The sequence below is a fragment of the Terrapene carolina genome, unplaced genomic scaffold, assembly GCF_002925995.2.
Source record: "Terrapene carolina triunguis isolate 2854851 unplaced genomic scaffold, T_m_triunguis-2.0 Scaffold58, whole genome shotgun sequence".
NCBI classification, from domain to species: Eukaryota; Metazoa; Chordata; order Testudines; family Emydidae; genus Terrapene; species Terrapene triunguis.
This window is the reverse complement of record NW_020664409.1, coordinates 26,020,385-26,038,409: the sequence shown is the minus strand read 5'-3', so window position 1 is coordinate 26,038,409 and position 18,025 is coordinate 26,020,385. Positions and strand designations below refer to the sequence as shown.

At 40.4% G+C, this 18,025-nt stretch overlaps 1 protein-coding gene across 1 annotated transcript in view; it reads right to left on the bottom strand.

The window, feature by feature from the left end:
- The window catches only part of SPIRE1 (spire type actin nucleation factor 1), a 124,576-nt gene that overhangs the window by 6,316 nt on the left and 100,235 nt on the right, over positions 1 to 18,025 (bottom strand). The window contains exons 11-16 of the mRNA XM_029914161.1: positions 12,698 to 12,788; positions 9,733 to 9,875; positions 3,180 to 3,317; positions 861 to 931; positions 342 to 369; positions 113 to 249 (exon numbers count right to left, since the gene is read on the bottom strand). Coding sequence (XP_029770021.1) covers positions 113 to 249; positions 342 to 369; positions 861 to 931; positions 3,180 to 3,317; positions 9,733 to 9,875; positions 12,698 to 12,788 — 608 coding nt within the window. The remainder of the gene's footprint in view (positions 1 to 112; positions 250 to 341; positions 370 to 860; positions 932 to 3,179; positions 3,318 to 9,732; positions 9,876 to 12,697; positions 12,789 to 18,025) is intronic.

Sequence of the window (18,025 nt, the reverse complement as noted above, 5' to 3'; positions counted from 1 at the left end):
CTACAAAAACAGAGCCTAGTATATTATGTCTCATTAGCAACTAAGAGACTGAGAAGAAGATCTTATGAAGAGCTGCTACCAGAAGCACAGATGAACTAGGAATGTCTCTCACCTGGACATGCTCCTAAGCGGCCGGTGGTGACTGGTGGAGGGTTTTTCTGGTCTCATAAAACTGTCTCCTCTCTGCAAAGCAGAAGGTCCCAGAGAGAAGATAGGAAGGGTGGAGTATGGCTTTGATGGCAACCGCATCTGTTACAAGAGCAGGAGAATGACAGCGTGAAGTATCGTTACCAAAGAGACAGCCTTTCTGAAAGGAACAAACGGTAGGTTCCTGAACTTACCTTTTTGCAACACTGTGAACATACAGGCCTGTGTAGAAAAGTAAAAGTCTGAATCATTCAGTGGAAAGAAATGTTATTTAAGTAAGACAGTGTGGGGTGCATAGAGTTCCATATTTACTGCCTTATTGACTATCACCTTAAAGTTTGGTCAGTTTATAAGTAAACATTTTTTCCCCAACTGCCAATACTACCAACTCAAATGGAATCTGAAATTCTCTTTGTTCTTTCGGGTTCACATGTCACCCCGGAGGGTTCTGTAGAATCTATCTCATTGCCTCATACCCATATGGGCTCTGCTGGGCTAACAGAGGAGCACTGTTACCGTTTTACTCTAAAACCTGAGCCGCTCTGAATCTGAATATATTAAGGGAGCAGGTATGTTGAATAAGGAAGAGCCATTTTTACAGTCATTTTTCTGACCATAACTACATTTCAAAAACAAAACCAAATAACACTGTGAATTAAAATAGAAACCAGTGAGGTATGAATCCTAGTATTTCACTCTGAGCAAAAACTCACCTCTTACAAAACTGACAGGTGTAGGACCAGGTGAAGAAAGAAAACCTCCTTGTTCGACAACAGAAACAGAGCTAAAGAAATTTAAAACAGAAGAGACTGCAATGTTAGCAGTACAGTCCTGGAAATAAAATTGCATGCTTCTAACTTGGCCTTTGGTGAAGATGCACAGACTGAAGTTGGGATAGATTTATTTGATGAGTTTAATGTGCAGGAGCCCAGGGGAGGAAAAGGAGACAGTAATTTTTTTTTTAGTGATCTGTAATCTATGGAAGAAAAATACACTGGCAGATGGGTGCTCTCATATTAAATCCCCGAGTCACATGATGCATGATTTCCCAGAAGCTTTAAATTCCTTTTAGCTTGTTACTCATGAGCCTCTGAATGTCTTGCCTAAGGCTCAAAAAATAAGAGTGTGAGATTAATGCATCCTGCTTACCTTTGGAGGACAATGGAGCCTTAAAATAATCCCACTTGCTTTAAAACTCAGAACATACAATTCAGCCAGGCAAGGGGGGGGGAAATTCCTCACCCACTTTATTCTAAATGAATTAGAAGAACTTGTTGACATCTCTCATTGTCTCTTTCATATATAAGGGCCTTGGTTCCACACTCTTTATACAGGGAAAGTTTCTGTGACAGACTGGGGGCTCTGGATCAAGTTGTGAACCCTGTCTTGTTTTGTGGGTACCATTTTGTTTCCAGAGCTCCACTTTAAACTGTAATCTTCATTTTGGAGTGCGACCCTCATGTTGTATTGCAATCTCCAATGTGGATTAGAGCACCCATTTTGTAGTGGGGGCTCCAGACCTAGTTGAATGACTATATCTGATAAGTTGACACAGAGCAATCCAAAGCCAGCAGTGCTGTTTGTCTTTCTACTGCCAGCCCAACCATAAGAAGAAAGATTATCTGCACAGAAGCTGAGACATGGTGGGGGTGGGATGCGGGGAAGGGACAGGACCTAACCCAAGGGGTTATTTAAGTGGGAATACTCTATGTGAAGGAACCGTCTACTGCTACATGCCAGGACAACACGTTAAGGACAGAGAAGGCAGGACCAGCTGCTTGGCCTAGGGATGCTGACCAAACCCTGTATTCACAGGAGGGGTGAGATCAGACTGGGGGCTGTATTCAGGATTTTGTTTTTTCAAACATCTGTAACTCGCTCATGTGCTTTGTTAAGAGTAAAGTGTCTGTGGTTAAGAAATTCCTTTGCTAAGCCTGTGTTCCTTGTTTGCCTGCCATGTTGTCCCTCAAGGGGCAAATCAGGAAGCTCAAAGCACCCACAGAGAGGTGGAACATATGTAACAATTTGGAACTTGGTAAGGCTGCATCACTGGTTCTAGGTCCAAATGGGGTCCCAATTCCCAAGAAGGGTAGCAGAAATAGGGTCTGCACTTGGGAGCATGCTTGAGAAACCCAGGGCTAGGAACAGTGATCAGACACTATCCAGACCCAAGGCACTTAGAAGCATGTGGGAATCAGCAGCTGGGTCCACTCACAAGAGACTGGTGTCCATTCAGACAAGAGAACTGGACTTGGTTGTGACAGCTTCCATTGATTTCAATGGGAATTAAAAAAAAAAGATACTTTATATTGTAAAACTTTTATTATATCCTATTTTACCTGTAGCTCTGGTCTCTCCAGAAAAAAATATGAAGTAGCATGGCTGTGTATGTATGTGTGTCTAGGGCAGTGGTTCCCAAACTTGTTCTACCGCTTGTGCAGGGAAAGCCCCTGGTGGGCCGGGCCGGTTTATGTACCTGCCGCATCCGCAGGTTCAGCCGAGCCGCCGCTTCCAGCAGCTTCCATTGGCCTGGAGCAGCGAACCACGGCCACTGGGAGCTGCGTTCGGCCGAACCTGGGGACGCAGCAGGTACACAAACTGGCCCGGCCCACTAGGGGCTTTCCCTGCACAAGCGGCAGAACAAGTTTGGGAACCACTGGTCTAGGGAAATGATGGGGGAAGGATGTTTTATTAAACTTAAGCTAAAAAAAGTGAGAGAGAGAGAGAGCGCGCGCAACAACTACTGTAAACGCTACTGTTTCTTTATGGAGGGTCAAACACAAATGTGATATTCCAATACAAATTTTTGACATTTCCATATATAAACCAAGGAAACTGGCCCATCTGTTACTTCATGTAGGGAAAGTTTAGTTTAGTTTCTCCAATATAAATTGAAAGTCTGACTGGTCAATTACTAATGAAAATCTGACACCTGAATTCTGGTTCCAACTCCTATTCTTTCACTGACTGGAATCTGTGTGATTCACCTCCCTCCCTAACAGCTCTCAGTGGATCAGCTGAAACAAGCATACCTTTCCTTTTTTGAGGGCAGTGTAGACATCTTTATACTGCTGGTACTTTTCCAGCTCTGCTTTCACCAGCACCTGACGAATGTGCATGACTTCCTCCACTGTCAGAGCCAGACATTCCACTGGGTAACAAAATTCCTCCTGGAAGCCAAAAATCTACATTACTATGTAACCCATCATCTTTTCAAGATCTCAGCCTAGAAAGCCAGCCACCTAGTTAGTAACTTCAAAGAAAAGATTTCACAACCCAAAAACGGAATAGCACTGGCTGATCCATGGGCATCACATGAGTTTCAAACCAAGACACTGATTATGTACAATTTTTTCTATGAGCACTTATATCATCTGACACCTGTTTCCATTGATTTTATTTTATTTATTATGAATATTTGTTTTAGCCAATTACAATTCAATTTTATAATTTGAAAGGACACAAAATGATTTGATACATAGGTGTAAAAAGATATTTCTTGGCACTGTTCCCTTTGATAGTATGTTGCTTAAAGACAAGCAGCTTCTCTGAGACTTTGTGGTGCCCAGAGTAGCTGAAGAAAGCGGTTAGTAGCCACCTCCAAAAGAATTTTTATTCAATGGTACCACATATTGGTAATCATGGTTATAATTAGAGCCTGTGAACAAAATCTAGACCAAAAGAATAGAAAATGTATTATATGCAGTTAATATACCTTCCCTCCAAGATGATGATAATGTCAATTTAAACTTTATTAAAATAATCTTAAAATATAAAGTTTGAGCAAAACAGTTAATCCATTGTTGTGTTCTTACTAGCAGGGAATTACACCCAGGCTACTAATGATGGAACTACTGCCCATCTGTGAAACTTCCATACACTCTGTGCTAGTGCATTTAAGAGAATAGCAACCCTGAGCATATGGCCTCTAACTTCGGTACCACAGAATAAAAAGCCTCGTTCCCATTTGTAATCCAGCCCTGAGGTTGATTGCATGGTTCTAACAGAAAGACAGAACTGCCCTGGGAATTCATCACTTTTTGCTTAGTGCACCTGTTCACTTAGCCCAGCGGGGCTATGGTGCCGAAGTGACACAGAAATTTAATGTTCTCTGAATAAATACAGGAAATCTCCTCTGTACACACAAAGAAACTGATGACAGCACTCTACGGATAGCTTGGAAATCTAATTGATAAATCAGAGTGCTCAATTTAGATAGATAGTCTTAAAATTCTGTTCTGACTTTCAATTAGAGAGAAAATATTTTGATCTCTGTTGCAGACCTGGCAAACATTAGCATTTAGGAACCACTATATTTTAAAGAACTGTTGTCTTATCTACCTAGAAAAGGAACATAAAAAAAATTTACCCTGTTTAAGGTACCCACAAAAAGCTAAAATTGAGTTTATTTTGGTTTTCTTAGACAAGCCAAACCTCTGGGGTATGTTCTTACTGGTGACACTTAGTTTTCTGGAAAAACCAAACCCTATCAAAACCAAATGTGATTTCCTCTGAGAGGTGTAAAACTCCATGAACATACAAAATACGTCATTTCATTAGCAGCAAACTTCCACGTAACCAGCAGCTAGCTGTCAGTATTGTATTTGAGATCCTTATGATGACAGCACTATTAGATATCAACAATACTTTGGGAGGGATGGAGAGGAAGAATAATGGGTGAGAGAATGTGGGGCAGGCAATGCCAATGAGAAACTTATTTTCTACAGAATGGGATGTCAGGATGGTGTTTGTGGCAAGTGAGATTTACTAAATGCTTTTGATCAATCACAGTTTTCAGTCTTTTAGAAAGCTATTTCCTTACAGGAGGGATATTTTTCCTTTAATACAATCAAGTATCATATTTAATTCTTCCCTTAGACAACAAAATGTTCATTATGATGAAGATTTAAACACTAATTTGTTGCATATTTAATGACATGATAAATACACGTTTCAACTTTTAAAGTTTAGCCTCTTTAATATGTTTCTTTAATCTCTTAAGATGCTTTATCAATAAAAATTTGTTTCTGTAGAACTAGTACTTCAGATGTTTACTAGATAGCAGAAGAATGATGTGGATCTGTTCTTGCAACCATCAAAATTAATTTTCATTAAACCTTGTGTGAACAGCCAGCAGGGAAAAGGGGGAACATGGAAAATGTTCACTTGTTTAAATGCTAATGTTTTAATTCCAGCAATTACACAAGGACAACAAAGCTTTAATGCAACATTAAACAAAAGTTAAGTGATATACTGATTTCTGAAGAATGTTTAATTTTTTTCCTTCTCAGAATAAAAATAAGTACATGCCAAATCTTTAATTTCAACATTAGCTCAGTCTTTAAATTAAGCTAATCAAAATTACACTAACCACTGACTAAAATTTACAAAAACAGTAACATTTTAGAGTTTTAGCTTTAACTCCTATCATTAATCCTTGTCCATGTCATAGGGGCTGCATATGGTAGTGTGTGTAATGTCCTAAGTCCTCTGCAATACCTACACTCAGCGGAGTGTGTTAAGGACAGAACCTGGCTTCTGAATTTACTTGTTTTTCTGGATTTGAATCCAATCATCAATTAATATTAATTAAAGACAGTTTAGTATGGTTATTTTAAATGGAAAAAAATAAGCCATGTTAAAAGTACTTTTCTGTACTTAAAAAGTTAATGAACTTGTAAAGAATTTGCTTAACATTTTGACTATGTAGTCACAGCATACCAAGGGCTCAATCAGAGCTATTACAGTGTAAGTGTGGTGACTTTATATCAAGAATAACATGTAGTCTGAATTACATCTCCATAATAGGAAATAAGTGCTTTGTAGATTATTTTCAATATATCCTCACCTAAGAGCTTGTGCTGATTATGTATAAACAGTACATGTTTCATATTAATGTATTTATTATACGCGATGTGTTGTAAAACTTTGCATTACAAGTTATTACCATGCATTCAAAAGCGTCACAGCAAGAAAGTAATGTATATTCAAGTGCTGGGTGAAATACAAAAATTATGCAATTCAGATTATGTTAGGCACTCTAAAGTCTATGCCTAACTAGACATCTTCAGTCTGGAGTACTCAGTTAGATATCTCTAGACTACAGATAGTCTTGCAATATTTTCTGGTTGGGACCAGAAATGGGAGGGGGAAAAACCCACCAAATTTCAGAACCTTAAAAATTGTTGGTTCCTGTTCAGTTCCAAAAATGGTTTGGGGGGAGTTATTTTCTTCTCAACTGGTTGACCTAACCTGGTGCAAGCCAACTACTGATCATGCTGGATACTTCTGATACTTAAGTGCATCAAAGACTAAAACCATTGTTAGGGTTTTAAGTAATATTTTGCTTAGAAATGCCATTCTATTCCATGATACGGTATATCCTGTTAAAGCAACAAACAGCTTAATCTTTTCAACACAATCCAAGGATCACAGTGGTTTTGCTTGTGAAGGTTGGTGGATCTTCATGTGCTGTACATTTAAGATTTGGAAAACGTGTCCCACTGATAATAATATGATGTTGCATTTTTAGTTTGCTGTCCTTTCACAACTGATTTCTTTTTCCCATGAGGTGACTGAAGGATCTAAGCACACACAAGTATTCTACAAACACTGAAATCAATCTCAATCAGGAGTAGTGTGCCAACCTAAGCTGTTAATTCTTGCCACAGCTTAGGAAGTGCTCCCCCTAGAACTCATGTGCTTGTAAAGATCATTTCCAAAGCCAGCATAAAGAGGCAAACCTTTGGGGGTTTCCACCTACTGGTAAAAGCTCTGTCACACAGATAATACATAGCCCTTGCCACTCCAACCAAGGCTGCTTCAAAGGGATGAGAGCTGAGCAGAGAAGCTGTTTGTATGGTTGAAAAAAATGGTCTGAAAGTCGTCCTTGGAAAAAACCTGGTTATCCTAGGAACCTGAACAATAGATAGGAAGCAGAATAGGGAACGCTAAACATGAATGAAATAGTTAGCAGGGATTCTGGATCATGAAAATAAGAAAAATCATGAAGGCTTTCACACATACACCTCAGTACACTGACTGTATCTTACTGATTAGGTACCAAGTTGGGTGACTTTGGTAGGTACACCACAAGGCCAACCCTGGAAAAATAGTGAACTCTCCAGCTGCAGTTTCTGCAACTTCTCATTTACCATTGATATGCTGACATGAAAAAGGGCTCTGTTTGGAATTTTTCCAAGTTTGTTTCTCCCCACTCCTCTTACTTTAGCACTAATTGGTATGCGGAGATGCCTGTTCACAAAATCCTAGTTAGTATGCAAGACAGACCAGTTGCCTGCTAATCCTGCTAAGAAACTGTAGCAATGGCCTTTTTTCTTTGGCATTGATGTCTATTTAACGACAAGCTCTTTCACCTTGAAGGGAAATTGCTGTCACTGGAGCAGATAAGAATTTGAAACTCCATCAATCCTGGAGGAAAGGATGAAGAAGAGTGCAGTCAAATAAAAAGTAAAGCATTTTTTGCACTTATCTAGAGGCTTCCACTCAAGGAACTGCAGTATCACAAATGCAGTGATAATAAGAGATGCCAGCTTATATGAGTGGTGAAGAATTCCATGTCAGGGTGCAGGAGCTGGTTAGGTTACTGGCTAGACTAATACTGAAAACCTTGCATTGAATTAAAACAAAAAGATCAAGTGATTTATCAGTTACCCACCTCCAGAGGGCACTGTTGCAAAGATTAAAAAATATATTTAACAGCGGCACATAAAACAGACTGCATTAAAAGAACATAATTTCAACATCAATTTTCTTCCTTTTCACTTCATACAGAAAAAGCATGTTGAACAAGTTGGGTGAAGGATTACAGAGTGTTCTTTGGAGTAAATAAACTGTCCCCACATGATCTGAAACCCTCATTTATGTGACCCTGCAGGAATCCAATAGATGTTTCCTTGCTGCTTTTGCTTGAAGTTTCTGCTGCTTATTTTTGTTGTTGTTCTAATTGGTAGGCCAATTAGAATTTTTCTCTTTTGGTTTTAACACACACACACACCACTTGACAGTTGCCAAATACCAATGAATAGCTTATACAGAAGGAAAGATATATTTATGATCATTTGAAATAAATCATGTGAAAAACGTAATCAAGCTACTTAAAACCATGACCTCATATTTAAGCTTTTTTAAGTCTCCAAGTTTTGCGCTGGATCAATAACAGTAAATTGGCTGGATCAATATCACGATGTAATTTGTTTAGGAATACTGAAAGTGTAAAATAGCAAACACCTCAAAATGACACACAGCTTTTTTCCTTTGCGTATTTCTACCTGTGAATACTTATGTGAAAACAAATCTTGTGGTCCCACATACAACGACTGCTGTACATTGTGGTAATGAAATTCTTTTTACATTGATCATGCCCTCATCCATGAACTCTCCTCTTAAGTGTTAGAGGTTCCAAAAGTTACACTCCAAACAAACTCTTGGAGAAAAAATTCTAGTTGTGCTATACTCTGCAGGGTTCACTACTGTTCCTTGAAAAATGAGCTAAGAGTACTGAATGCCATTCACCCAGGACCACAAGCTGTATTCAAGCTAGAAGCACGTGATACAAAGTTAATTTTTTTCTTGTGGAGAAGTGGGGAAAGTATCCTCTGTATCCCTGAAGACTATTGTGTTATTACACTTCAACCTCATCACTCTGAAGGACTTGCCCCACAGCCACCATCTCTTTGGCCAAAGAAAAATAAATAGGACTTCAAAGCTCATCAGTGCCACTGTCAAGTGGAGGACTGGTGAGCATTGCTTCCACTGAAGGCTCCTATCAATCTCTCTACACATAGATACCTCAAAGGGACACCTGGAGCCCCTGCTGCTAGGGAAAACAAGAGACCAGGAATTGAACCCAGGTTTCTCACATGAAGTTGCAAAGTACACTGTGCCAGCACAAAAGAGCCAACATTCCGTCCCCTTTGCCACTTAGGCGCTGTTGGAAAACAGTTCTCAATTAAAGCTAATTGATCAAATGTACTGTACTTTCTTTTCAAGGAGCAAAACAGTTTATGCCTCAGTGACCTCAACAATGCAATGTGGTCACACCAAGAGTTGGACTCTTCAAAGGTTTTTCTCTCACATTATGACTTTAACCAAACTAGCTCTTTACAAGGGAGGAAGAGAAAGCCATCCATTCCTTCAGTTGTGAATTAAAATACTCCAATAACAAAGAGAAAATAGATTAATTGCTTTTCCATTTGAAAGGAGGCAACTCCTAATCTGTTATTTAGAAGCTATATTATTTTCTGAAACAGGCTGAAATAAAAACTAGAGATGGGTCCGAGCCACCAAGTTCAGATCAGGATCCATATTTCTCCAAAGTTCTGGGACATCTGAACCTGGAGTTTTGGTTCGATACAACATCAGAGAGGCAGAAAATTTAATCTTGATCCAAACTCCCCCAAAAATTCAGGACTGGTTTGAATTTGGGATTTTGTTTTACATCCAGCTCTAATCAAAATGTAACTAAGTTTTAATGTTGTTTAAACTCTTAGAAAGATTCTATCTTATCACCACTGTGGAGTTATTGAACCTCCTCACACTATAGCCAATGCTCATGATACTTACAAGTGACCTGGAGCTCTGTTTTGAAGGTGGTAGGAACTGCCTCACGTTAGTCGGCGTTTCTTTTTCAATGGAGTGTCGCCTCTGTGGTGGTTGACGCCTCTCTGGCTGTGGTGTGGATGATATTGGCAAAAACTTCGGAGGCACTAAAGATTCAACCAGCAGAAGTTAAACAATGTTATTGAATGGTCATTGGACTATCACTGGGAACAGACACAGTTTTGGTAGAAAATCTATTGTTAATTTCCAAAGTAACACAAGATAGAATATCTTCATATAGTCTTTAAATGGGTCATATTTTCAAAACCAACTGATGAACTGCATGTTTCCACAAAAATGCAAAGGCACCTACAGTTTCACTCCTATAAAAAAAACACTTGTGGGTATGCAATTACACTACTAACATGCAAATGCCAATCTTTGTGCATAATTCAGGTTTCTGAAGGTGCAGTTTGCAGGTATTCACTCAAATTCTGCTCTTGTTGAATATAAATTTTAAAATCAAAGGGCACTGAAGGATGCACTCAACTTACTTTGCCACTGTTTTCATAGAGAGAGCGTATGAAAAAAAATGCTAATAATAATACAGAAACAATTTCAGAGAAACCTATATGTTTTGGCAACATGAAAATATTTAGACACACACTGTCAAATTAAAAATCATGCTAATGTCAATCTATTTTAACTAAATATTGTTACAGAGTAACATCTAAGATAACCATAACTGAAAGAGATGACAGAGAAAACAATATTTCTCTATTTTTTCAGTTGTTTTACTTGGTGCATTGGCAGCACTTTGTTTATTGGAAACACTAGGGATTTTTAATGTATTTACAACCAACTATTCTCAGTGGAATTTTATAAAAAGTTCCAGGACACATTTCTATTTGTCTTAAGTTATATAAAATTTTCTTTTTATAAAATCTACATTTAGAGCCAATTGTGATTTGACAGTGATCCTTTAAGGGGCCGCCCACATGTATCCCACATATGCTGAGAAAAAGTCTGATTCAACAGTATTAGAAGATCATCCGTGTTAAGCAACCAATTTTTGCCAATCCCTCCAGTGGTTGATGATGACAGGTTTCATTGTTCATCAGAATAATGTTAAAGCTCTAACAATAATTCAAAGATCTAAATCAACTACTTGACAAAGAACAGCAACTGCAGCATATACTGCTGTACAGCTGAAATGGTTAAAGACAGTTTATGCCTTTGCAATGAGTACACTAACTGTATCTTATTCCTAAAGGAACTGCACAGTATGCATATACTGATTGGGGAGCTTCTATAGGTCTCCTCTTTTCCTGTAATAACATGGAAAGGCAAGGCCAAATCCTACTCTTAGTTATGCCAGTGTAAAGCCAGAATAACTCAGCTGAAGTCTACATTAAGACCAGAGTGAGAACAGAATTTGTCCTTTAGTCTTATAAATGTATTATTTTCAGATAAAGTCTATTTTGATAATACCAAATAAAACTTTAAAATGCATATTCACTTAGTTTTTTCTTTTGCTCATTATTTGCAAAAATCTACATTACAAAGCAATTTTTTTTCATTTTATAATTATAAAAAGGAAATGTTTCTTTTGTAGTTCGATTAATATCCCCTTTAAAATTAAAAGGAATATAAGAGCTTGTTTACACTTGAAATGCTACAGCAGCTGTAGCGGTTCAGTGTAGACCCTCACTACAGCGACGAGAATGGCGCTCCTGTCGTCTAGTTAATCTACCTCTCTGTATCTCAAAGTAGCACCCTGCAACTCCCATATTCATCACTATGATATGATTATGATATATTTTGAGAAAGTATGCCTTGTGAGATATTTTAAAAATCTTGATCAGTTGAACATTAACATCCTATTGGATTGTATGTGCTATCATTGTATGTAAAGCTATGAAGTTTTGCTATGTGTGTGTTACCGAAATATGTTGTGAGGTTGGCAGACGCTCACAGTCAAACTTTCAATTGCAACAAAGGACCAGCCAGTGGCTCATCAACATTCATCCAGGAAAGAATCAACTAACCCAGAGACTTCTCAGAGAGAGCACGTATGCAATGGGGAGTGCCTGATCCCCATGTCACAGCAGAGATCTTTCCAGCAAGCTTGAAGAAAATATAAATGAGGGAAAGTGACATCATCACTTGGCCTCTCTCCCTCCCCAACTCAACACCCGGAGGAACATCTGGAGGACAGACTTTGAACTGAGCCAGCCCAGGTTGGTGGGACAGAGAGCTCAGTGGTCCCAGAGTCCAGGTTGGATCCTGGGGACCTGGTCACACTCCCCGAAAGGCAGCAGCTAGGTTGACAGAATTCTTCCATTGACCTAGCACTGTCTATATAGTGGGTGTTAGGCTGGATTTTTCACACCCCTGAGCGACGTAGCTGAGTCGACTTAACTTTTGAATGTAGACCTGGCCTCAGTCACAGAACATATGCAACTCTGTATTCTGAACAGTTTTTTTTTTTTTTTTTTAAAGGCACATCACAGTATGTATGCTTCTGAATCAATATTTTTAGTATTTTAAAAAGGAAAGAAGGGTCACAGTAATTTGCTGGTGATCAATTATTCTAGTAAAGTAAATGAGTTAATTCTATTGCACTGTCTTAGTGGAGGCCTCAAATTCAATTCTAGGAAAAGACTATTTTCCCCATTTAACAATATTTTCCTTCATTTAAAATACGTGTATTTGTTTTTCTTGTCTTCAGAACTATGCAGCCTTGTAACTTATATCTGTACAGTATCCAATCGGCCTACGCCTTCATGTCAGTCAAGAGGATATTTAATCAATGTTAACCTATTGAGCAGGTCTCTTTTCTAGGGGTGAGCCCTACATACTTACCCACGAACACTGATCTGCTCTGACTAATTAGCAAAAAATGCTCATGCAAAATTCGTGAGACAGAAAATGCTAGGAGGTGGGAAAGCAAAACAACTACGCTGTTCCCTAAACACGGACCACTTACTCTTTCTACCAGAGGTGGTCTCTTGAAAGGAGTCTTCCATTTGGGAAGGAGAGACACTGCTGCTGCTTGCTGATTTGTGCATAGACTCCTCCTGGAAGTAAGCAAAAATGGAAGAATTAGAATTCTCCAGAGGCAGTCTCTCTCACTCTCAACCACCCACCCCACCCATATCGTACCACAGGTAAATTCTATCATTAAATCACTAATCTTCCAGCAACACACCTGCAAAAAATATTGAAACTAGGCAAGCCTTGTGTAAATAGGTTTTTCCAAGTTAATCTTTTGCTACAAACTGGAATATACAGTACATACTTAATATATTTAATTATATTATTAAAAACAGGACTAGAAAGCCAGGTGACTCTGTTGTAATCTGCCTTTTCCTTAATAATTACTTCTGGCACTGAAGGCCTAGCAGGGATTTACAAGACAAATTAATACAAGTATGTACCTCATATCAGCAAGAAATCAGGATTCAAGAACTTAGCATCCTCTGGTCTCCAAAGGAATGAGGCGTGACCCTAGTGAACAAGTGACCCACTAAAGAGCAATTAATCTAATCACTAATCTCCACAACCCTGTTCTCTAATCTCTAATCCTGGTGCACTTCTCCTTCCCTCTGTGTTTAAAGAAACCTCATTCATTACATAAGTATGTTCTCATCATAGCAGTCAAGCACTAACAAGTTCTGGGAGATGAATGTGAGTGAAATGGGCTTTGAATAATACTTTTCAGTTAATGGGTGGCTAAAGAGTCCTGCTTCTCTGAATCAATACCATTGTAGACTGCCCACACCTAAAACCTACAGCCTAAATTGTCTCATACAAACAAGCTGCAGTATATCATTGGAGCGTAAGAAAAGAATACTGGGCTGAAGGAATGTTTGTGAATACTGTTGAGTTCTGACACACATGCTTTTAACAAAGGAGGTTTGCAGAGTTACCTCCTATACTCTTGGGGTTTACAAATCAAACCAGTGACTCACTCTGAAAACAAGCAAGCAACTCAGCCTCTCAGTCTCGGAGACTGTGAGGCCTTGTCTACACTACAGGGGAAATTCGACCTACGCTACGCAATTTGAGTTACGTGAATAGCATAACTCAAATCAATGTAGCTTAGATCTACTTACTGTGGGGTCCACACTACATTCTCCCATCGACTCCCCCTTCTCTTCTTGATCCGGTAGAGTACAGGAGTCGACGGGAGAGTGGTCTGCAGTCGATTTAGCAGGTCTTCACTAGACCCGCTAAATTGACTGCTGATGCATCGATTGCCGCTTGTCAATCCCCCAGTAAGCGTAGACAAGCTTTTAGTGAGGTAGATGAATCTTAAGAAGGAAAATCTAAGAATTCAAAGGAAACTCTTTGTTTTGAATAACTTAGGAAAGAATGAGAGTGATGGATATTTTATATTTCCCACTGTTTATAAATACCAGCTCTGCTTAGATAATACACATTCCATACTTATTATTTTAAATGGTCTCTTCGCCCTATCCTCCTCACATGCACAGAAAATGTGAACTATTCTATTGTACTGTGACTCCTAGAGTGGTAAGCTTCCTTGGCAAATTAATACTAGTGAATCATGTGCAGTAATTATTCACGATTCTTGAGAGGAGTTTGCTTAGGCCAATGTCTTTGCTGTTGATTTCCAATGCAATTTCCAATATGAAATCTCACAAGCAGAAGTGGCATGAAATCAAAATCCTGGATCCAGACACGTTTGGACACATTTAGATCCAGATCCAAACAAGTATAGTCTCCTATCTACTGAGAAAGGCACATCTGCTTACATGCATAACTTGAGGGGAGTGCCTGAATGTGTCACCACCAATATAATCAGCTAAGTATATATATATGGCCTTGTTAGGAGATGATTTCTATAATTATTTAAAATACCCAGGGCTTAGATTGTCACATCCATATTCAGACATGCAGGGGAGTATGGGTCTCCTTATTCTAACTGTGACTTTAGTGGGAGGATGGGAGAGCAGGCCCTGCTTGCCTCATACTGATCTTTGCACGTAAGTAGACAGAGAGGGGACTCCAGACCTCCCTTCACAACACTACCCAGCTAGATGGGTATATAATAAGCTGCCTCACAAAAAAGCTGAGGAAATTTACTCCTCCCTCAGAACAAAGGAGTAGCAGGTGAAGAATTGGGAGTTGAGTCACAGTTCGTTCTCTGGTCTGCTCCTGGGGCAGTGTAGCTATGTGCCACCTCCTCTTCAGGGTAGATTGTAAAGTTATAATCTGGGGACCTCCAGAGAGTAATTCTAAATAGGTTAGCTCAATTCACACACTCTACTGTCACAAGCATGGACATGTCTGAGTCATTCACAGACAATTCGAATACAAATCCCCGTGATTTATATATGCCACAAACTTAAAAATCAGAAAATAAATATGGGGTATTTCAATGTAAATAATGATCTTGCTTGGTTCTCTTTAATTTTCCTCACAGGTCCTTTTAACCAACTTCTGTCAATCTGTAACCTCCCGCTGTTTAATTTATCTTTTTTACTTCTTTAACACTAAACACAGCACTGTGCCTGAGACTTAACCAGCACTGAGCAGAGTAGGTAGCATGATTATCTTGCTTGTTTCAAAAGCTATTCAGTTAATTCAACTCAATATAAGATGTCTTTTTCGCAACATCATTGCGTGGTCGATTTACTTTATTATTTGCTGTATCCTCCAGAGCACTCCCTATGTGGTATCTCAGTCTATGCTGTAACCCCAATTCATAGTCATGCATTTGATTATTCCTTCCTATGAGAATCAATTTACATTTATCTTTCTGACTCTCTTTTTATTTACTCAGTTCATTTCTCCAAGTCAAAGATCGTGATGCGTTAGCCTAGCACTAAGCTACAGGATCTCAGGTCTTTTACTGACTGCTGTTAATATTTTGTTGCCCTTCAGTCTTATTATTAACAAAGCCTCGTCCACTACTATTGTATACCTATTTTACAGATTAGATAAGAGAGGTTACTTCAGGCAAAGTTATGAATAAGACCCAAATCTCATCTACTTTGTCACACTGCCTTTCAGAATGAACATGCCCAATTATGTGCTTGCATAACCCACAAAACTGCAGAGATTCTCTGTGACCCTTTAGCAGCTCGACCACATACAGAATTTTATGACTCTACTGCCTCCACACTAACAGACACATTTTTTTAGCATAAATGATGGAGACTCATGCTTTTACCTCCAGGTACAGGTGCCATGTTCAATCCTCACAGTTTACCCAGAAAAGGGACACTGTTACACTTGGCTATGCTTTCTGTAACCTCTAGATTACACTCTGCTCCCAGATTCAGGAACAGAAACCACAAATCCTTGTGCCCAACATTCCACTAGTGTATCACAAATGGCTGTATAACCCACATGTGAATTGTGCATTGTTCCCCCCTTTATCAGCTGATTCACACAGGGGATAATAGTATACTTTCCACTACCAAGGCTCCAATAGCTGATGTGGAAGAGATATGGAGTGTGGATTTTCAGGTTGTGGGTTCAAATCCTGTTAATGAACCAGATGGGAGAAAAGTGTGTGTAAGAGAGAGAAAATAGGAGTTATTGTTGGATTATTTTGCAAAACATTATATTTAGAAGTTAATTTGGATGTTGTGTTAATATTTGTTTTATTGTTACATTTAGTGTTTGTATTTTGGTTAATGGGAGCTGTTTCTTTAAGAACAGGATGGGGAACTTATTGGAGAGCATATTTAGAGACTGAGCAGTGTGGCTGAGAGTTTGTCGATGCGTCCTCTCCAGAGAGCTAAAGACTGCCTATGTAATTTCCCAAAAGGTCAGAACTTGATTTAATAAATGTAATTTTCCAGACTACAAGCCTTATTCTTGCAGGTGTAATGTTTTTACTGCAGGTCATCAGATCTCTGCTTGAGCTGAGCTGGATTCAACGTTATTTCCATCTAAAGCAGTGCTTTTCAAATTGTGGGTTGCGACCCAGAACTGGGTCACGGAATGGAAGGAACTGGGTCGCAGCGGCTCTGGTCAGCACCACTGACCGGGCCGTTAAAAGTCCCATTAGCGGTGCTGCCCGGCTAAGACAGGCTAGTCCCTACCTGTTCCGACACCGTGCTGCGCCCCAGAAGCGGCCAGCAGCAGGTCCGGCTCCTAGGCAGGGGGACCACGGGGCTCCGTGTGCTGAACCCACCCGAGCACCGGCTCCGCACTCCCATTGGCCGGGAACTGGCCAATAAGAGTGGGGGCGCAGTGCCTGCAAGTGAGAGCCGCGTGGAGCCACTTGCGCACCTCCTCCTAGGAGCCGGACCTGCTTCTGGGGCGCAGCGTGGTCTGTGTTGCCAGGACAGGCGGGAAACCTGCCTCTGCACCCTGGCTGTGCCGCTGAACGGGAGCCGCCGGAGGTAAGCCCGCGCCCCAAACCCCTGCCCCAGCCCTGAGCCCCCCCAAACCCGGAGCCCTCTCCTACACCCCAAACCCCTCATCCCCGCCCCACCCCAGAGCCTGCACCCACAGCCCAGAGCCCTGACCCCCTCCCACACTCCACCCCCCCACCCAGAGCCCCCTCTCACACCGTGAACCCCGCATTCCCAGCCCCACCTTGCAGCCCTCACCTCCGCACCCCAACCCTCTGCCCCAGTCCTGAGCCCCTCCCACAGCCCAAATCCCTCATCCCCAGCTCCGTTGGGTTACAGGCATCAACAATTTTCTTCAACTGGGTCCCCAGAAAAAAAGCTTGAAAACCACTGATCTAAAGGATATGTGGCTGCCCACAAATGAGATGAGTTTAGTAGGTCCCAGTTTCAGCTCCCACATCACAAACTCACCCCCACGCTTTATGCTGAATTGTAAACTCCCTGGGGAGACTGTCTCTCACTATGTTTTTGTACAGTGCCTAGCACAATGGGGTCATATTCACAGTTGGGGCCTTCAGAGAACGCTCCTGCATGGGGACCAAAATTGTGTTACTTGCAATACATTTACAAGACTTGCTCACATTGTAACTGTCATGATTATTTAGGATGTGACTTATGATTTTTGAACTTTTTGTGGTTGGCAATGCAGTAAGTCAATCCTCAAATTATAACTAAGAAACCCGCAGGATTAAATAGTACCTATGAAACTATTGCCCCAGTTTATTAGTTCCATGAATCAGTAGAAAGACTAAATTCTGAAATTCAATTGAGGAGAAAGCATGGGCAGGGCTGGCTCCAGGCACCAGCCTGGCAAGCAGGTGCTTGGGGCAGCCGCTCTGGAGAGGGGCGGCACGTCCAGCTATTCAGCGGACGGTCCCTCACTCCCGCTCGGAGCGAAGGACCTCCCGCCGAATTGCCGC